The 22,434-nt window shown below is 38.1% G+C and overlaps 1 protein-coding gene across 19 annotated transcripts in view; it reads right to left on the bottom strand.

Moving 5' to 3' along the window:
* Positions 1–22,434, bottom strand: part of CARMIL1 (capping protein regulator and myosin 1 linker 1) — a 314,309-nt gene that overhangs the window by 141,423 nt on the left and 150,452 nt on the right. For all 19 annotated transcript variants that reach the window (XR_011995658.1, XR_011995657.1, XR_011995656.1 and 16 more), the window contains 3 exons: positions 14,863–14,938; positions 12,156–12,244; positions 10,881–10,975 (listed from right to left, as the gene is read on the bottom strand). Coding sequence is in view for 16 of the 19 variants with exons in the window: in XM_072728997.1 (XP_072585098.1) it covers positions 10,881–10,975; positions 12,156–12,244; positions 14,863–14,938 (260 nt within the window). In the remaining 3 variants the exon portion in view is untranslated. The remainder of the gene's footprint in view (positions 1–10,880; positions 10,976–12,155; positions 12,245–14,862; positions 14,939–22,434) is intronic.

The raw sequence follows: 22,434 nt of genomic DNA on the forward strand, positions 1-22,434 counted from the left end.
GAACATTTCTTCCAAGTACACATGGAGCCTTTATTTCCCAAAAGTGACAATATACTGAGCCAAAAAGTAAGTCTCAACAAATACATAGGATGTTCCTTAACTGCTGTGAAATCACACAAAGCATATTCTCTGATTGCTACTACTAAGTGCAATTAACACAGGAATTATTGCAAAAAGACAATTAGAAAATCCCCAAATAATTAGAACTTAAGCAATATATTTCCAAATAACAAATGATCCTTCCAAAAAAATCACAATGGAAATCTTAAAAATATTTTGATTTAAATTTTAAAAAACTATGATATCAACATTTTAGGGATACAATTGGAGCCATGATTAGAGTGACATCTATAGTCCTAAATACTTATGTGAATCCCAAAAAAGCTAGAAACTAATTATCTAAGTATCCATCTCAAGATATTTGAAAGAAAAACAGTAAATTAATCCCACTCATCCTCATCAATAGGAGGGGAAAAGGATAATAAAGAAAAGGGAAGAAATCTATTAAACAGAAAGTAACAAAATAAGTAAATTTAACAAATCCTGTTCTTCAAAAAACTAGAAACATTAATAGACCCCAGCAAGACTGTTAGAAAGAAAGAAGGAAAGAAAGAAAATAGAAAGAAAGAAAAGGATCAAATGATCAAAAAGAAAAATGGAAAAAAATACCAGTAGAAATCCTACAGACACTGTAAATATAACTAAAGGGTATTGAAATTTTTTCTTTAGGTCAAAAATGTATCATTTAAGAAGAAATGGACAAATTCCTTCTAAAAAAATACAATTTACCAAAACGTACATAAGAAGAAATAGATAATCTCAATAGTCATCTATCTATTTAAGAAAATAAACCTATTATTAAAACCTCTCCACAGGGAAAAGCAAAAGTTGCCAAATATAAAAGAGTATATACTATATAATGCTATTACTTACAAAGTTCAAGGGTTCAAGTATAAATAAAGCAAACCTGTCATAACAGATGTCAGGAGAGTAGTTATATTTTCTGAGGGGTAGAGGGCAAGGGTGAAAATCACTAGAGCAAAACCCTGGGAAGTTGAGAAGCTCTGGTAGTGTTCTTTGTCTTGAGCTTGGTAGGTAGTGATTCACGCAGAGGGTTCACTTTGTACAACTTCATTAAGATGTGAGCTTGGGATTTGTGAACTTTTCTGAAGGTGTATTATACTTTGATGAAAAATTTTACTTCAAAAAACTTAGGCATGGGAGATAACAGAGGAGTAAACGGAGATGGCCATGGGTATGGTGATGCCTTTTTAGATATAACACCAAAGGCATAATCCACGAAAAACATAACTGATAAACTGGACTTCATTAAAATTAAAAAGTTCTGGAGTGCCTGGGTGGCTCAGTCACTTAAGTGTCTGCCTTCCACTCAGGTCACCATCCCAGGGACCTGGGAGGAGTCCCACACATCCTGCTCCCTGCTCTGTAGGGAGCCTGCTTCTCCCTCTACCCCTCCCCTCTGCTTGTGATCTCTCTCTCTCTCTCTCTCTCTCTCTAATAAAAAATAAAATCTATTTAAAAGAAAAAAAAAACAGCCCTAAAAAGCTCTGTTCTGGAAAAGGCAATGTTAAGAGAAAAAGAAAGCAAGCCACAGACTGGAAGGAAATGTTTGCAAGGACTGATACTCAAAATATACAAAAAACTCTTAATTCAACAATAATAAACAAGCCAAGTGAAAAGGAGCCAAAGACCTTAACAGAACCCTCACCAAAGAAAATACAAGGATGGCAAATAAGCATATGAAAAGACGCTCCACGCCTTATGTCCTCAAGCAAATGTCAATTAAAATAATAGTGCGGTACCACTACCCACCTCTGAGAAAGGCCAAAATCTAGAACAGGGGCAACATCAAATGCTGGCCAGGATGGGCAGCAACAGGAGCTCTCATTCTTGGCTGGTGGGAATGCAAAATGGCACGGCCACTTTGGAAGACAGTTTGGTCATTTCTTATAAAACTTAACATACATTAACATGTGATCCAGCAATCACACTCCTTGGTATTATCCAAAGGAGTTGAAAACTACATGAAATTCTGGAAAAGTCAAATAAATAAATAAAAATTAGGTATGGAATCAGGAAGGATACCAGATTCTCACTTATAAATTTTGATATGAGTTATCACTGCCTACTCATGACCAATTCTTTTACATAGTTTTTTACCTAGCAAAACATATGCTGTGACAATGTTTAAAAAAAAAAAAAATCCCCAAGCCTATATTCCATGTCTTCAAATTATGCTGAACATACATTAAGTCAAAGTTAAAACCTACCACTCAACTTCAAATCTGTTGTGCTCAGGGTGATCTGAGTTGTTCTGCTTTGTTGGAAAAATGACAATTTTTAAAATTTCACTACTTTCTTTTGTGTCAGACATACCACACAACACCATAAATGCCTAGAACCAGATGCAAGGCAGGAATGGAACAATTATTTTACGCCACTGGTGACACCACCCAGTATTCATTCCTTAATCATCAGCTATCTTTAAAAAAGGTAGGAAGACAAAAAGGATTAAACAGTCCAGCACTATTTTTCTCTAGAAATTGATCACATGGTAAATAATGAAAAGTAATAAAAAGTGAAGCTCCTGAATTAGACTAAAGGTGAATAAAGTCATGTTTGGTAATTTGTTTAAAAGAAAAAAATGCAGGAAAAAGGTAAACAGGATAAAAAGTAAAGTAGACTAAAGACATAAGTACAAGACAGTCTGTTTCAAGTATTTTTTATCAAATTTCCGACTACATTATTAGCTTCTTTCTTAACAAAATATTTTGTTTTAATTTCCTAGGCATCTGCAAGTCATAAATATATTACATTTCTTCTTTAAAGAAACACCCTTGCTAAGTGCTAACACAATAAAAGGCATAAATGCAGGGCACTACTGTCCACTTTTTTTAAAAATAAAAGCACTAAATTGATTCTTTTTATTGCACTATAAATTGATAAGGATTATTCTATTGGTTTCAAGTGTACACTACAGTGATCCAACACTTGCTGATCTTTGAGAAAAGGTAACAGATTATTACACAAAGGATCCTCTTGCTTTCTGGCAGACTTCAGAAACACGGGCTTGGCAACACGAATAATAAATTCACTGTGGCTGTCAGCCAAAAAATCTCAAGAAAAAAAAAATTAACCTGCCTGGTACTTTCTGAAGCCACTTACTCAACAGTGCCATAGAACAAACTCATCATTGAGAAAACATTACCCCACAAACAAGGAAAGAAGAGACTTTTTTTTTTAAATACTAGTCTGGTTTTTTTTTTTTGTTTTTTTTTTTTTTTATTTATGATAGTCACAGAGAGAGAGAGAGAGAGAGAGAGAGAGGCAGAGGGAGAAGCAGGCTCCATGCACCGGGAGCCCAATGCGGGATTCGATCCCAGGTCTCCAGGATCGCGCCCTGGGCCAAAGGCAGGCGCCAAACCGCTGCGCCACCCAGGGATCCCAAAGAAGAGACTTTTAAACTTTTGGCCAAAAATATTTAATTCTGCTCCCAAAATAAAGCATCACATAGCTTTCAGAGCTGTGAATTAAAACAGAATTTATCATTTCCAACAAATGAAGTTTTCATTTGGAGACTTTACTAAATGAATTACCCTCCTTATGATTTTTTTTTAAGTATGTGTCAAATCTAGATGGAAAAATGGTTTCATGTTTGTTTTTCCTTTCAAAACAAAACTACTATGGCTTCCTCAACTTCCAAATATTTATGCTTAATAAAAAAATTAATTATAAAATGTTTAGTATTATCATGTGCCACCTGATGTTATTAACTTACAAAGATAGGAAATTAAATTTGACATTGCATATTTAACCTATTAATCATGCATGGATTTAAAAGCCTATGATAATACCACATAAAATTCTAACACTTGGATATTCTAGAATCAGTATGATTCACATGCTAGGCAAAAAGGTTTATGGATGTCTTTGTTAGCTTAAAGCATCAGTATTAATAGCTTAACAAAATTCTGCACGTGGAGTTCTAGCAACAGAATATGGGTAGGCAAGAGGCGTCATTTTTTGTCTGCTAGAAAGCATATAGATTTGAACACTGTGGATGTCAGAACACAGGTGACAGTTAAAACCTTCAGATTTCTACTAATTCCACTGGCTTCCCTGGAAAGTTCAGAAACACTATGAAGCATGAATAAACAAAATACAATGAGGCATTTCCATTTCAAAATGAAGGATGAGGAGGGACGCGTGGGTGGCGCAACAGTTGAGCGCGCCTGCCTTCGGCCCAGGGTGTGATCCTGGGGTCCTGGGATGGAGTCCCACATCGGGCTCCCTACATGGAGCCTGCTTCTCCCTCTGCCTGTGTCTCTGCCTCTCTTTCTCTCTGTGTCTCTCATGAATAAATAAATAAAATCTTAAAAAATAATAATAAATAAGGTTGAGGACAAAAAAGATTCAAGAGCTAGGAATATAGGAATAAAAAGACCAGTGGAATTATGGAGTCTGGGCACCGAACTTTCGAATGCTCTAAGATCCAAAGGTAGGCAGTTTTTAAAATATTGTTTTACCTTGTATCACCTTAAAAGTATCAATTAAATATGGCTAAAGTCCTGCATCTGAAGAAAAGTACTTCCTGTTTTATAGCTATCACGTACAACCCTGGTATCTTAAAATATTAAGGTGATTAGGAAAATTGACTGACATACTATGGAATAAGCCAATGTTTTTCAAAAAGCACACATAACATTCTTTCCTCCTACTTCCCAAGGAAATCTAGACAGCCAAAGCAGAAAATCACAACCATGGTATGAGAGCCTGACAGACCAACTAGCAGTCTGATATTCAGGAAGTCCTAGACAGGAGCCTCAACAACTGGCATCAGGTAGAACTCTGCAAGCTGTGTCCAAATCATGTAAACACAGTTTCCTCATTCATAAAAAGGAAAGAATAACATTTGCATGATTTTACTCCACAAGCCTATTTTATAAATCAAAGGAAGCAGTGAAAGCAAACATCGAGTGCATAGCATGTGACAGGCTATTATTATCTGCTTCTGTATATTATCTCATTTAGTCCTGAGAACACCTTTACACGGTAGGTACTATTGTCATTTTAGAGACAAACTAGAGTACATGTAGCTCAATGAGCCCTGAGTAATATATAGAATTGTTGAAGCACTATACTACACACCTGAAACTAATATAACACTGTATGTTAACTATACAAGAATTAAATTTTTAAAAATAATAATAAAGATGAGGAAACAAACATAGAAGTTAGGTAACTTGTCCAAGGAAATTTAGCTTGAAAGTGTCAAAGCCCAGAACCGAACTGGTGCGTTTTTTAAAAAGATTTTATGTGTTTATTTGACAGAGAGAGAGAGCACGCGCACAAGCAGGAGGAGTGGGTGAGGGAGAGAGAAGCAAACCCCCTGCTGAGCAGGGAGCCCACGGAGGGCTCAATCTCAGGACCCAGGACACCTGAGCTGAAGGCAGACAATCGACTGAGTCACCTACACACTCCAGAACTCATGCATTTTGACTCCAGAATTTACAGGTGTACACACGATTAGATATGAAACATAAAAAGCACCAAAAATAGTTCAGTGGCAGTTAGTTCTAGAATCTGTTTCTCTTGTCTTATTCAGATCAAACCACCAGATGGTCAGAAAGAAAAAAAAAATCTGGGTACTTCAGGTCAACATTTCCAAAAGAAAAACATTCTGAGACAGGATTCAAAATCATCTTTAAACAAAATAATCCAATTTAGAAGAAAGTGAGGGGAGGAAATGGACAGACATTCCTGACAAGGCTAATAAGACCATAAAAATGAGGGCGTTGGGGAAGGACAACCAGTTAGTACAGAACATAGAGTTTGTAATGATTACGGAAGTCAAGCATGTGGAATGAGCAGAGAGATCTGTAGTCTCCAAACGACTCAACTATTATGCAAAAAGTCATGATGTTAGATGCAAAGGATTAGTTCTAAGGAAGTGACTGAGAACACCATGGTATTCAGACACGACGTCAGCCTAGGGATCTACCACAGAAAGTTGATGAAGTTGAGCTGGAGCAGACATTCATAAGCCTTTTCTACCATGACCCAAATAAAGAAACAGATTTGACATCACAGTGAAGGAACCTCATACAAAAATAAATGCATACACATATATTATAAAAGTAAAACCAAAATTTTCCCAAACAAATGCACTGTGATGTTTTCTATTCTTTCATTTTTTTAACTTTTTATTTTATTTTATTTTATTTTATTTTATTTTATTTTATTTTATTTTATTTTATTTATTCATTCATTCATTCATTCATTCATTCATTCATTCATTCATGAGAAGCACAGAGAGAGAGAAAGAGGCAGAGGGAGAAGCAGGATCCACGCAGGGAGCCCAACATAGGACTCGATCCTGGGTCTCCAGGATCATGCCCCGGGCTGAAGGCGCTAAACCGCTAAGCCAAAAAAATAAAAAAATAAAAAAAATAAACCGCTAAGCCACCAGGGCTGCTATCTATTCTTTTTTTTTAATATTTTATTTTTTCACTTAGAGAGAGAGCATAAGCAGGGAGGAGGGGTAGAGGGAGAGGGAGAAGCAGACTCCCCACTGAGTAGGGAGCCTGACCCAGAACTCGATCCCAGGACCCTGAGATCATGATCTGAGCTGAAGGCAGACTCTTAACCAACCAAGCCACCCAAATGCCCTCAATATTTTCTATTCTGTTCTATTTCTTCTTCTTTTTTTTTTTAAGTAGGCTCCATGCCCTGTGTGAAGCCTAACCCAGAGTTCGAACTCACCACTATTGAGATCAAGACCTAAGCTAAGACCATGGCTAGACGCTTATGGACTGAGCCACCCAGGCACTGTATTCTTCTTTTTTAAATGCTTGTCATGAGCTATTAAATTGATTTCATGACCTGCTAATGGGTCTTGACCTACAATCTTAAAACACATCAGGAGAAAAGGCAGAGAGCAAGCTGGGGTGCAATCCTGGCCCTGTACCCAGAATAAGAAGAGCTCGTGCACGTGTGTGGTCTGTTTGCTGCCTTGTGTGTCTCTTCCGAGAGAGAGAGAGAGAAGAGCCCTAGCACATGAAGCCCAGCTCTTACACACTACACTCCTGCTTACTAATTCATACTTCACCCTCCTTCACCACAAGCCCCTTGACAACAGAAGGCTGTCTGTCCTTTGTACATAAGTGTGACAAGGAAACTGAACACTAACTAACAGGAATTTGCTTCATCAACATTCATATCACAAAGCAAGAAGTCAAATTTGCTCTCTGAGTTTCCAAATAAGTCCCTGAGTGGATGGTTCAGGTACAAAATTTAATTCCGTATGGTGTTGAAATTCCTCAGAATCCTGGGCTGCTTTTAAACTGTCTTGTGTTTTACCTTGAGTTTCTTTTGGTCTCTTTTATATACTATATGATTCAATTATAAATTCTTTCCCCATGCTTTCTATTGTTTTCAAACATAAAATCCTGTCACTGAACAGCTCAGAAACAAAAATCATGAAATATTTTGCCTAGATTGAAATTCTTATAAATATTTTACACTTCGTGGGATTTCTTGTGGAATTTCCATCCACAAGTAGGAAAATGACCAATAATATTCAGATATTTAGCCTGAATTTTTTAAAAAAATCTATACAGAATTTGTGTTCAGGAGGCACAGCTCCAAGAGGGAAGGTAGAAAATATGGGTGTTGGCAGTTGTCCAAGAACACTGGCAAATATATCAGAGAATGAATCTAGAAGGGGCTTAAACAAGGAAAATCTCAGCTTGAGAACACATTTTCATGAGTGTCAAAAATTAAGTGTATGTGAGCAGACACCATACCAGAGAGTCAATATGTACAACAATGTTGAGGAAAACATGCTTGGAACAATCTGGGATTTTAGCTCCTATGAATGGACTATGTATGAAAAGATCAAATCAGGCCCTCAAGGTAAGAATGTAGAGAACAAAAGCCTGGAAACATCATCTTTGAGCCCATGTTCTTATATAAAAGAAATTGCTATAAACTTTGCCATGATTTTCAATGCAAGTAAAAAGCTACAGAAGAGAATTAAGATGAAGTCAAACTCAATTTAAAGGTAATATTCACTGAGTGTGTCCAAGGTCTGAGGAGGTTGGGGAGACTGGGGGAGAAGGAGCAGGAGGGATGATAAGGAAGCAGGTGGAGAAGAAATGTCTGCATCTAATTAGAATGCACCAGAATGAAGCAAGCACCACCACAGAAGGTTAAACCAAAGACAAGGGTCTGACAAAGATTGCGTCTGAGGAGACAAGCCACCTAGTCCAGCTACACCTCACACGTGAGGTTCATTATGGAAAACAAAGGGCCTCATGTGCATTCTTCCTTCAAATCCCCCCAAACTCAAACTGTATGTGGTTTTTCAGGCCTGGCTTCTTTCACCTGCCACGAGGTTTCTGAGGTTCCACCATGTTGTAGCATGGATCAGCCCCTCATCTGTGTCCACAGTTCAGCTGGGTGCCATGGTCTGGACACACTATACTGTGTGTGCCCACTCACCAGTCACAGACTGCAGAAGACTTCCAATGCTTGGCTACTAGGAAGAAGACATTCATTCCCAAGTCTATGTGCAAACGTAGGCTCCTTTTCTCTTCAGCGATATCCAGGAGTTCCACTGAACTGCTGGATCATGTGCAAATCTGTGTTTAGCTTTATTATTTTTTAAATATTTATTGATTTAAGAGAAAAAGAAAGGGTTGGGGGGAAGGGCAGATGGAAAGGGAGAGAGAGTCTGAAGTAGACTCCACACAGAGCATGGAGCCTGTCCCAGGACTTGACCCCATGACCCCAAGATCATGACCTGAGCCAAAACCAAGAGTTAGTTGCTTCGTCAACTACACCACTCAGGTGCCCCAATTTGTGTTTAGCTTTTTAAGAAACTATCTGACCAGTCTGCAAAGTGGCTGCACCATTTTACATGCCCATCAGGAAAGCATGCATTCCCATTTCCCATGTCTTCCCCAACACTTTCTTTGATCACAGCCATACTGCTGGTTGCAAAGTGGTACTCACTGTGGTTTGAATTTGTGTTTTTTTTAAGTATATATGTATGTATGTATGTATGTATTTAAGAGAACACAAGCAGGGGGAGTGGCAGGCAGAGGAGAGGGAGAAGCAGACTCCCAGCCAAGCAGGGATCCCAGGACTCTGAGATCCTGACCTGAGCTGAAGCAGAAGCTTCACCGACTGAGTGACCCAGGCACCCTGAATCTTCGTTTCTGCAATGACTAAGCAGTGTCCCTTCCTGGCCTACTGTGCTCCAGATTTATATCCTTAAGCACCTGCCTCCATCAACTCTCCCTTCACTGACTCTGTCCAGTCAGTGGATAAATATGTTTGGGTCCCGCCTACCTTAGAAACCAAACCAAAAACAGCCATCCTGTCTATAAAAGGTGATTTACACATAGATCTACATCTACATTTCCATGTATCATATTCATCACTTTCTAGCATTTGACTAATACAGACAACATCTAGTTTTTTCTAAAGAAATCCCAATGAAACTCCTGTTTCAGAGATAGGCATCCATTATTTTCAGCTGTGGTTTATTCCATGAGGATGATTTTCATGCAATCTAGTGTCCTAATTCAGTCTCAAACTTCCTTTAGATTCACCACTTTAAATGCTAGGAAATGACTCTTTATTTTTGGATTGAAAGCCACATGGGTGGGTATCCTTCGCAGTGAAGAACAGTGTCTATATCAGGAACACAAAGCAGAATTGAGTATCTGTACCTTCAGTTCAGTTTAATAATTAATCCTCAAATATATAACATTCAAGATGAGAGGCTTTTATTCAACAATGTTGGAGAACATTTGCAACAGATAATGAAAACAAAATACTCCCTCTAGAGATAAAGTATTTCTTCTTAAACCCCACCCACCAAGGTTCTCCTACCGAGAATTTAAATACTCAAGTTACACATTCTACTGACTCTTCCTTCTGCCCAAACACTTTTAATGAAACCCTTTTCTGCCTCATCATGAACTCCAGTCCTCCATTTTCTCCTGATCTTCATGTTCAAATCCTGTTAAATGTTAAAAGATGCTTCTGGTATACAGAATAGTGAGATGGTCCACAAGATTCCTACCCCATGGGACACATGCCCTATATAATTTCCTTGAGTGTGTGGGGCAGACTAATGAATACATGGCACATCGCTAACATGATTGGGCTACTATTCAACTGACTTTGAGTTAATCAAAAGGAGACTGTCTTGGGTGGGCCTGACCCAATCAGGTACTCTATTCAAAAGAAAGGTAAGCATCAAAGAGATGTGCTCCTTACTGCTTCAAGCCTCCTTTCAAATGGAGGAAGGATATGAGCACAGCCTCTGGGTGGAGGGAGTGGTCCCCAACGACAGCTAGCAAGAATATGGTGACTTCTGTCCTACAGACCCAAGGACATTAATTCTGCCAACAACCTGTAAGCTTGAACACGGAAGGTCACATGTGATCACAGCCATAGCTGACAACCTGTTTCAGCCCTGAGAGGCTCTGAGTAGAGAGCCCAGCAAACCTGTGCCAACTACTGACCCAAAAAAATGGTCCGGTAATGCATCTGTGTCATTTTAAGCCACCATGTTGGTGGACATTTGTTACAGAGCCATAAAAAATATGATAGTTTAAAAATAATATCCTTTCTGTGTATCTCTTCAAAAGAAGATAATTAGATAATGAATGTTAGCACCAGCGTTTTCATCAAAGGGTGGAAAAAACTAGAAGCCAACAAAGCATCAGGAGCATTTATTAAATAATTACAACTGAGCCTGACAACATTTTCCGAGTGCAGCCACACTAAAACTCCCTAATCCTCTTAAAATTTTGGCATCAGGAATTACATGAATGCTACGGTACCTCGATCCTCCAGTGGGTTGCCAGCAAGGTTAATCGTGTGGAGTCCTGAGTTGGGATTATGTGCTAGAGCACTGGCCAGTTTTTGTGCAAAATCTCTGTAAGTAAACAAAACAGTGAGATTAAATAACACAAAAGGTAAAACTGCTCAAATAAAACACTGACAGCTAGAACAGCTGGAGTGAAATCTAAAAAAAGAAAACCTTTCTTTACAGTATTAGTCTACTTACCACATATTCATTAACACCCAATCTATTTCACACACCTATATATCCTCATTAGAGAATCCATAAAGCCACAGCCAAAATGTGGTTCATTTTGATTAGCCAAAACCTCATTCAAAAGCAAAAAGAAAATATATAAATGCCCCTTTAAAGACATTATTACAGAATGCTATTAATAGTATTACAGCTCTTCCATAACTAAAAAAAAAATCCTGAATTGAACCTGCTTTTCATGAAAATTGCAATAGGCTGTTCACGATATCTTAATTCTCATTTCATGCGATACTCACAAATGCAAAACTGATTGCCCTAATTATTGAGTTTAAAGGCTATGACTGCTAGCACTATGCTTTAACAAAAAATCAAAATCATTATTTTAGGTATGTTGTACTTAAAATAACACACTAAGTGCTATGATTATGAAGCTATCAACCCTGCTCAGTTAGGAGCAATAAAGTCTTTGTTCTAGCAGATTCAAATTCCACGTAAGGCATGGGCATTCACTACTGAATCACTACCAACTACCGAACAGGGTAAGTATGAATTTGGAAAGAGACAGAAACAGACCAAGGCAAAAGCAATGAAATCATGGGAAATACGTTTTTACCAGTATCATTAATGGTATTCATAAAAGCTAACACATCGCATTTATAAGATGAAAGATACTTTTCTAAGCATTTTACATGTATTAATTTACTTATCCTAACAATCATAATTCTATAAAGTAGATACTATTGCTTTCTCCATCTAAAAGATAAAGAGACTGAGGCACAGAAGTGAGGCAACTCACCCAAGACCATGAGGCATCTGGCCCACCCTCTTAACCACCACATCATGCTCCCTCAAGAACAAGTGACTGGATCACAGAAGATGTTATAAAATCCTTAACAGGTATCCATCCATCCCTTTTCTTTTCTTTTTTTCTTTTTTAGAAGGGAAAACACTGTACATGTGAGTGACCCAACTTTTCTTTTTTTTTAACTATATATTAATTTTAGAAGAAATTGTGGAAAGATTTTAAGCCACATATTCATATATCCAGGAAAATACTCACGTTCTAAGCCCAGCATTTTCCAACACCAATTCCTCCAGCCGATTGGACCTACTCACCACTCTCAAGATCTGTTCACAGACATCAGTGGACTGAAAGAGAAGATATTTTTTGACCATGCCATAAGTCTAAAAGCAACCTCATTTTATTGTTTACAAATCCATGCAGATGTAAAGTTTTAATCAAATAAACCATTTATTCGTGTATTCATTCATTCAATAAAACCTGATCAAGCATCTACTACTATGTACCAGCACAATGAGGGTCCTGAGAATACAATGCCATGAAAGGCAAAAAGTCCTTGTTTTTAAGAGTATACCATTAGACAGACAATTATGATGGAATGATTAAAAGCCCATTTTAGTAGTACTGTGGGCACTCACAGGCATATCCCAATCTTGGGAAAACCAAAAGGAATTGCCAAAGAAAGTAATCTCCAGCATGGAGAACAGAAGACTTAGTGATGGCAATGATGGTAACAATATTAGGTTTGTGATGACGATCCCTTCACTGAACTTTTGTCATGTGCTAGGGCCTGAGCCCTTCACTCCAATAAGCTGAGTATCAGAAAATGTTTTGAGATTATGTCTTGCAATCCCATCAAAGGAACAAGTATCAGTTCTCTTTAACGTTGGGTGAAAAACATGAAAAATTTCTAATCTTTTTGAAGACTGTAGAGTAAAATCTCAAACGCGATTCTTCATTTTAAAATACCAAATATTAAAATATACACATATGTATTTTTGTGCTTAAATCTTAGTTAAGAGAAAAGCAGTAAGAGCAGCCCTCAAATCCTGTCATGACACTTCCTTTTATCCCAGGACATCCTAGGAAGCATCTGGGCACTTACATGCATTATTTTCCAGAACTGAAATGATTAGTTCCATGATTTCTTGCCTAAACATCTAAAGCAACTGAAAAGATCATGCCTGTGGGAGATAATGATAGATGGGCAGCACCAATGGCCAGGACACATTCCTGAAATAGTTGGCACCATTTCCAAAAGTGGGATATGTACCACCTCCACAGAGCTCTCCTGTGCCCCATTTTGAAAATCATGACTGTTTTAATGAGCCAAGTAAACTGACTTGGTAGAGAAGCATTGTCCTCCCTGATCCCACAATCCCTGAGCCAATCTACTTCTCTTTCCTTGAATGACTCCCCTCTCCCGCCTGTCATGTCTGCTAGCTCAGTCTTACAAATGGTCCCCATGCCAGCAAACAACAAATGGAGGCTTCTATTGCCAGGTCTCCCTCTCATCATGGCTTCCTGTCTGTTCCCAAGAGTTCACCTGGCGCCCCACCATGCCTAGCTCCATCATCTCATCACTGACTGCAGATACTCTCCTTTTAGCTCATACAGTTTCCATAACTCACATCTCCACACTTGCTTGTTGCTCAGCCTCTCTGGTAGTCGGTGATGATATAAGGACAACAGTTAATAGGGAATGCCTACAATATGTCAGGTACTGTGTTAGAATTTCTATACACATGATTTACTCATCTCAACCTGCAAATTAGCTATATTGCTATGTTCATTCATTCATTCATTCATTCATTCAACAAACTAATCAGATACCTAATTATTAAACCAATTTTTATGGAATAGCTATTATGAGCCATGTACTGTGATATGCACTAGACAGAGATGAGCTCCAATTAACTCTCAATAATAGGAAGCTGAGGTCCTAGAATGTCAAGTAACTTACCTACAGTCACAGAGCCTTGTAATAGGAGCCAGAATCTGAAGACCCAGGTTTCTATTTCCAGGCCCACACTCTTTCCTATACCACATTGGCTTTTGATGGGCCCTAAATGAGTTCAGTCCATGCCCATACTCATAATACGTTAAACTACTCATACCCAAGGTAAATTCAGAGAACCAGCAAACCTCAACCCCCCACTTTCTACAGATCCATGTCTTAATCAAAATCCTACCTCTTCACTATGAAAATCATAAGGCCCCAGTTTCCATGACCTCTGAAAGTTGGAAGCTTGACCATAGAGTGACCAATAAAACAACCTCTAGATTATTTCCTGTCCTTTTTTTTTTTTTTTTTTTGATTATTTCCTGTCCTAAAATGAAGTGGTAGAAAGCTAACTTATGGGTAAGTGTCCATACGGCTGCTTTGAACTTGCAAAAAATCCCCAACAGAGCATCTTATTTCCACCAGTGAAACAGATCAAAAATTTGGTTCCCCCATACCTTATGAAAGCTAACATCTCACTTTTGATTTCATTTTGTTTACATATAAATCTGCCCCAAAACTCCTCTAGAAAATTAACGTAAATCTCATAACTTAAGCAGACCAACCCTACCTGCTAACGTTTTCCCAAATTCGTAGGAAGGGAAGTTTTGTGGAGATGGAATGCAGGATAGAAACATAAAATTTGCTATTTGCAGCTGTACAAACGTAACTTTAATGGCTTTAGGCAACAGAATGAGTATATACAGAAGGCTCCGCTAAATGTGTCTTTCTGTTCATTATCTAAAATTGCCTGAAGCAGCTGAAAACATGAGGAAGAACTTCTCTGAGGCATCTCACATTACAAACTTTGTAAAATGTATGCAGATCACTTGCAGGAAAAGATCTCAAGAAAAAAGCATGTACACAGTTCACCAGATTAGTAGAAAAACAAATGTTTTTTGATAATTATCAGGCTTTTGAAACTAAGCAGAAGTAAGCAACATTTGCAACATCTTCACTTACCAGTTTCAGATCCTTGGAAGATAGCTTTGTGAACCACTGATTATATTCCAGAGCAGCAATGATAGGTATTAGGTCCCTAGAAGCAGAAATAACAACATATGTGAAAGCCCTCTTACCGTAGCCATGCTGGCGCTTTATTTTCAATCTGTGACATCCAAGTTCACTGGTTAGTTGCTATTATTTACAATCACAACATCCAGCTAAAACTACTTCGACCACGAGGTAACAATGAAATTCTCTGGGACAGACCTTCAGTAATGATGATAGTAGAATTTCTAAAAGCTGAATTATTTCCCTCTGGGGCCCGTGATGTCTATATCCAAAGGAAGAGAGACTGGTAGCAGCATTTGCTCAGAGAACCTCCTTGCTCTTGGAGAAATGTACTTCTCAGTCTATATTAACGAATCTGATTTCTTTAACCATCAAGAGTGTCATATACGGTTTACCGTTGAACAACACAGATTTGAACTGCATGGATTTTTTTTAATAATATAGTACTCTAAGTGTATTTTCTCTTATGATTTCCTTAATAACATTTTCTTTCCTCTAGCTTACTTTACTGTAAGAATGCAGTATATAATACAAACAAAATGTGTTAAGTGTTTATGTTATTGGTGGGCTTCTGGTCAACACTAGGCTGTGAGTACTTAAGTTTTAGGCGAGTCAAAGGCTGTATTTGGATTTTTGACTGTGTAAGGGGGATGGTTCGTTGCCCCAGCCTCCACTCTCCCACCATGGTTACAAGTCAACTGTATTCTCTAATTGAGGAGTTTATATTGTAGCAAGGACACCATTTAGCCTTGTGGATAATAAGTGACCCTGAATGGATTCCCGAGGCTTAGCAAGCATGTTACAACCCTTTGGTACTTTCTTGTGGTTTCTAGTACTTATTAAATACATGAGATAGCCCAGGTGTATTTTTGTCTTATGCTTCACACAAACTCTTCAGCCTTTGAGTGCAGCTATTTGCATCAGAGACCTGCCTGCACTATTTTTCCAGCCTAATCTCCTATAACATGCCCCTAATTCATGCTCAAGCCAAAAGCAGATGATTTACTACTCATCAAACACATCATACAATTTCACAGTCAGAAATATCTTTTACTGCTGTGTTTGGCTATGAAAATCCATGCATGCTTCTTTGTGTGCATCACACATCCTCTCCTCTATGAGCCCCTGGGTCACCCCAGCCAGTGCCCTGTTTGCATCTCTATTTAGCATTAATTTTATTCTGTCTTGGATTACAGTTTGTATTCCATGTCTGCCCCTCACCATTCCAGCTTGTAAATTCTTTGAAAACCAAATCTGCTTCAGTTTTCTGGCTTCAGTGAGACCATAATCAGTTTCATCTGCATGGCATGACACATAGCAAGTACTCAAACCATTACTGAAATAGAAAAGAAAGGCAGAAGGTGGAAAGAGAGGTGAAATCCACATGATTTCATAGCTTCTGGGTACCAGGCCCTGTGGCAGGCACGCTACACAGACCATCCCGTCCAACCACACGTTTGTTTGGTTTCATCAGACATGCTTTAAAAAGGAGGAATGAGTCCCGCAGGTAGGGGGAAAAACAGTGCAAAGGAATTACTAGTCCCAGTCATGTGGTCTCATATGCCACCTGTTCTACTGAATAGCCTCTTTATTAATTCTGCTAGAGCTTTAGATTTCAGATTTAAAACCACAAATGGCAACTTCTTTCCACAGTGGTTTTATGGTCTTCACTTCTTTCAGCATTCCCCGCTGGTTACGTGCGAGTTAGTGCCTGTCATTCTCTCTGGTACCTGGTGACAGGGTATAGCTTCTCGGAGGGCAAGTACACACTTTGTCCAAGAGTGCTCTCCTGGACTTCCTCACTCAGGAACTCTAGCAAATCACTCTCATCTTACCTCCTTTTGTGGATTTAATGTCAAGTAGCAACTACACTTGAGAACCTCTTTATTTTGTGTTCTAGTCTGTCACTTGATTTAAAGTACAGCTGGCTTTTGTCATAATGAAGTCATTTTCAGGCAGTGAAGAGCACATCATTAACAGAACCAGGTTTTACACTGACACAGGAGGTAGGGCGGCATCATCTTTCCATATGAATCGCAAAAACCCTGAAAAGGCAGAGCAAACTCCACAACTGAAGGTAGAGAATCTAAGAGAAGAAATGGTCAACAGAGCAAGGAATGGCTTAGTCAAGAATTTTTAGATCTGACACCAAAAGCATGATCGAAAAAGGAAAAGTTTGATAAATCGGACTTTACCAAAATCAAAAACCTTTGCTCTGCGAAAGTACTGGCAAATCACATTTTTGACAAAGGACTTGTATCAGAATGTATAAAGAACTCTTGGAAGTCAGTAATAAGAACCCATTTTTTTAATGGGTTTTTTTTTAATGGGGTTTTTTTTTTAAAAAAGCAAAAACTCTAAACAAGATACTTCATCCAAGAAGATATATCAATGGCAAAGAAGTACATAAAAAGATGTTTGAAGTTATTAGCCATTAAAGAAATGGCTATTATTATTAGCCATTAAAGCCAAAACGAGATGCTACTACAAACATATTGAATTGCTAAAACTAAAAAAAAAAAGAAACAAAAACAAAAACGAGATGCTACTACAAACGTATTGAATTGCTAAAACTAAAAAAAAAAAGAAACAAAAACAAAAAAACATCAACAGCTGGCAAGGAAACCCTCAGACATTGCTGATGGGAATGCAAATGGCACCGTCGATGTGGAAACAGTCTGACAGTGTCTAGGTTTAACATACACTTACCATAAGATCTAGCAATCTCAATCCTACATAGTAAACCAAGAGAAATAAAAACTTGTCCTTATACAGAAACATATATATTATTGTTTATAACAGCTGTATTCCTCATTGTCCAATGCTGGAGACAACACAGATATCTTCCACTGATGCTGTGGGACTTCCAAGGCGAGGATAGAAAAGGCAATAATATGGCTTCTGCTCAGTTTCCTCTCTTGACATGTTCACCCATGGAATCTAGCTGCCTTGCTCTGAGAAAGTCCAGGCCACATAGAAAGACCACGTGGAAGGGTCCCTGAAGACAGCTAACATCAACCACCAGACATGTGAATGAAGAAGCCCCTTCAAGATGGTTCCAGAGCCAGCCCCACCATCTGACTATCTGCTTGAAAGAGCCCCAGCAAGAACCACCTAGCAGAGCCCAATCAAGCCCAGAACCATGACAGATAATTAAAAGTGATTGTTCATGCTGCACACCATTAAGTCTGGAGTGGTCTGCATATAATAGCTAATCTAAGCACTTAGTATCTAAGAAACAAGACTTGAAAGTTGTATTACAGAAACATGACTGTAGGCAGGGCAACCATAAAAAGCTTTTAGAGAAATGTTTCAGCAGATTAACAATTTCAGCAATGTAGGTAGGATGTATCAGAGGAAGATGACAATTTCCACTATACAGACAAAATGTATCCAAGATATGGGAGAAGCCTGAGGCAGAAAGTAGATTTCTGGAACAAGAGCCAAGGCAAACTAAATAATTTTTTCCTAAACTGATTAAACTGATTTCCTAACCTAATACAACCCTGGTTGAAATATGCATACTACTATGATGAATCATAAACACAAAGACTGTTAGAATAGTTATTACAACCAGGTAGGGTAGGGGTGCAGGGGGAAATGAAATGAAAACCCATTCATGTACATCTTCTTAGGAGAGGCAATAGCCTATTTTTTGACCTAAGTGGCAGCCATAGTGGTTCAGTTTACCCTTATTTGCATTCTGATACAAAACTGTATGCTTTTCTTGACGTAAACAACTATAAAAATGGCCTTACCAGTGTCTCAAAATACTCATTAAGCTAACCCAAATAGTTAACTCCATCAACTGTAGAATGGATAAACTGTGGCATGTTCACACATTAGAATGTAAAACAGAAACAAAAGTAAATAAACCACAGCTACATACAACAATGTGTAAAACATCAATTTCTCAGGTCTGAAATATCTCTCAACCTGGCTGCACTGTGCAGAGAATGGGGAGCTTTAAAAGTCTGAGAAGCAAGCATTCAGGGAGCACTTTAGCAAACACTTGGAGAAAAGTCAGTCTGAACCAGGTGACATTTGGGATTCCTCGAATCTGTTACTCTCAGAACATCCAAGCCACCAGGCCAGTCACAACACAGAGGCCAAGGTTCCAGGAGATGCCATTTAAATACAACAATCATCAATCATGATCAAAACCAGTGCATCTCATCGCAACAGAAAAAAAAACACACACACAAACAAACAAACAACAACAACAAAAGAAAAAAACACAAGACCATACGTCAATAATTTCATTCCTGAGAGTTCATTTTCCTGGATGGCTTACTTAGAACTTAGTAATAAGTGAGCAAAATAAGCAAACCTAGGATAAATACCCAATTTGGCATTCACGCGGACCTCCCAACTGCTGCGCCAATACCATCTCACTGCAGAAAGCTCCCTGGATTTCCCTGGTGGGGTCTGTGTCAATCAGAACAAACTCTTTCTCTTAGTGTTTTCACTAAGTACCACTAGCGTTATAGTATATAATGTAGAAAGGTTTCCAAACACCAATGCTTGTCATCATGACTGATTTTCACAGGGTATCGGCTTTTTACCGTTGGTCCATGGCATTTATTGTGTATCCCACTGTGTTTTGCTTTGATCTCTTAAAAGGCTCTTAATTATCACTTGACTTTCCATCTGAAGAGCAATGTCATTCATGAAGAGCCACAGTTCAGGGAACCCTCTCTTGAGTCCTGGCCACATGGCAACATAGTATTCTCTTGCCATTTCCATGGGACACTTCTACCATTTCCTTAAAATGAGAGCAAAAACATTTTAAGACTCCAAATCCTGAGAAGACCCAGTGTTAATATCCTCTAGAAGAATCTTTTCTTACACTGTATTGAAAGAGATGACAGTTTATATTCCCTAACCTCTTTCTGGATATAAATAGATGATAGAGTTGTCCCTTGTTGTTAATCTAGCCATGGGTTGGGGTTTGCAATATAAGTTGAGATACTCATTTCTCATTTCAGTTGGCAACTCTGAATGATCCAAACCTTCCCTTAAAACTCAAAAGAACCAAGTTTTTCACCTCTACGTTTTCAGAAAAAAATATCATCATAACATTAATACAAGGTAAGAGCAATATCAAGGAAAAGACGAAATAGCTTCTGGAAACACAAACTGTTACATCACATAGGGATTTTGTATCTCTAACTCTTTTTCTTTTAACTAAGAAAACTGGCAACTTGTTATAGCTGTTCATTTTTAAAGGAGGCAAGTCTTTTAGGATATAAAAGTAGCAAGCAGAGGGCTCAGTCAGTTAGCATCTGTTGATTTCAGCTCAGGTCATGATCTCCAGGATCCTGGGATGGAGCCTGTATCAGGCTCCATGGGGAGTTTGCTTGAGATTCTCTCTCTCTCCCTCCCCCTCCCCCTGCTTGCTTGCTCTCTCTCCAAAATAAATAAATAAAATCTGTTTTTTAAAAAAAGTAGCAAGCATTTATTTAAACCACAACATTTATTTGTACCAGCATAAAATGTTTTAGATATATTAATCCCTATAGTCTTCACAATAACTCCAAGAGGGAGGCACTATAATTTTTAAATAGATACTGTGAAATACTTCAAAAAGGTGTAAAAGAATAAAAATAATTGACAGATTTGAAGGATGTCTAGCGAGCCCCATAATCTACAATGTAGAAAAAGCACAAAGGTAAAAGCACAATAATCCAGTGAACAACATGTTAATTATCTGTAGTATATCCGCACACCACAGTAGTAAAGATTTACCCCTAATAAATCTAACAAACACTCAGAGGTTCAAAGGAGGTATTTCATGCAAGAACACAGTCTTGCCACTCTGCACACTTTCTGTACACATACGATGGAATATGCGCTCTTGTGGAAAGGATGGTAAAACTCCAACTCCAAACCAAAGCAGTATCTTCCTGACATATTCATTTGAGAGCCTTTCTGGGTACAATTTAGACTTTTCTCCTTCACATCGAGTTTGAAAATGGAAGTGGGATGCTTTAAAAAGTCTCAAATATTATGGATTCGCTATTCCTTCCTGCTATCCTAATTTATATTGCGGTTTAATTATATTAAATATAAATATATATTTATATATAATATATATTATAATATAAATTTATATTTATATTTGTCCTATTATTAAATGATTAGCTGGACCACTCACCAGCTCTGTAAGGTACCTGACAATCTGAAACACTTCACAGATGACGACATGACCAGAATCCTAAATAGATGATCTCTAAATTTTTTGATCATTCACTCTTAACTGAAAAATATTTTGAACACAAACCTCCACAAAATCTGTTTATCTATAAATTATATACATGTGCTACTATCTCAATATATTATGTTCAGTGTAAAACACACACACACACAAATAAAACAGATGTAAAATAAACATAAAACAAGTTCTACTCAGGGTGCTTGGGTGGCTCAGTTGGTCAAGTATCTGCCTTTGGCTCAGGTCATCATCTCAGGGTCCTAAGATCCAGCCCCCTTGGCATTGTCAGGCTCCCAGCTTCTCCCTCTCCCTCAGCCCCTCCCCCTGCCTGTGCTCTCTCTTATTCTCTCAAATAATAAAATCAAAGAAAGAAAAGAAAAGAAAAGAAAGAAAAGAAAAGAAAAGAAAAGAAAAGAAAAGAAAAGAAAAGAAAAGAAAAGAAAAAGAAAAGAAAAAGAAAGAAAGAAAGAAAGAAAGAAAGGAAAGAAAGAAAGAAAGAAAGAAAGAAAGAAAGAAAGAAAAGAAAAGAAAAGAAAAGAAAAGAAAAGAAAAGAAAAGAAAAGAAAAGAAAAGAAAAAAGGAAAATCAAGTTATACTATTTTCTTCATGTTCCCCAAAATATCATCAACGTTTACATCGGAGTCCACCTGACCTAGGCTGGAAACCACTGTTTACACAACTGTTCACAGACACTTTAGGATGGAAAGCAGAAACCAGTGCTCTTCACACCTGATTCCACACTCCAAACAGTACTTCTTCCTTTCGCAATGGAGTGGGCTTAGAGAAACAGAGCCTAGATCTGGAAAGAACTACACTAACACCCTCGAGACAGCATTGACCAACATTAACCCACACTTGAAACTCTTTTCCTTAAAGTGTCAGGCTCAGGAACGTCACTGAGTAAGAAATATGAAAACACGAAAATATGAGTCTGAAGGGAATGAGCTGCTCCCTGAGCTCTCATAAGCCAAGTTTAAATTCAGTGATGCATGTTGTTGAGTCTTTAGAGGATTGATGAGACTAGCTCCTCTTAAAAATCTCCTGGGCACAAGAAAAATCTATGTATATAAAGCTATATATTCTCTTAGACTCAGCTCCACCACCTCTACACCCTCATCACTCCCCGCCACTCCAAATTACAGTATAATTACACTTGTAACACACAGGCTCACAGGCCTTTGAGAGATCCCATCATAAAGTTAAGATGATTTGTTGAATTAGCAGTCCTCCCTGTTACCAGACCTGCAACATTAACATGGATGCCACATGCATGACCCAATCCTCCCAACTTGGATAATCTGAGAAAA

This window comes from Vulpes vulpes, chromosome 12 (genome assembly GCF_048418805.1).
Source record: "Vulpes vulpes isolate BD-2025 chromosome 12, VulVul3, whole genome shotgun sequence".
In the NCBI taxonomy this organism is placed as follows: Eukaryota; Metazoa; Chordata; class Mammalia; order Carnivora; family Canidae; genus Vulpes; species Vulpes vulpes.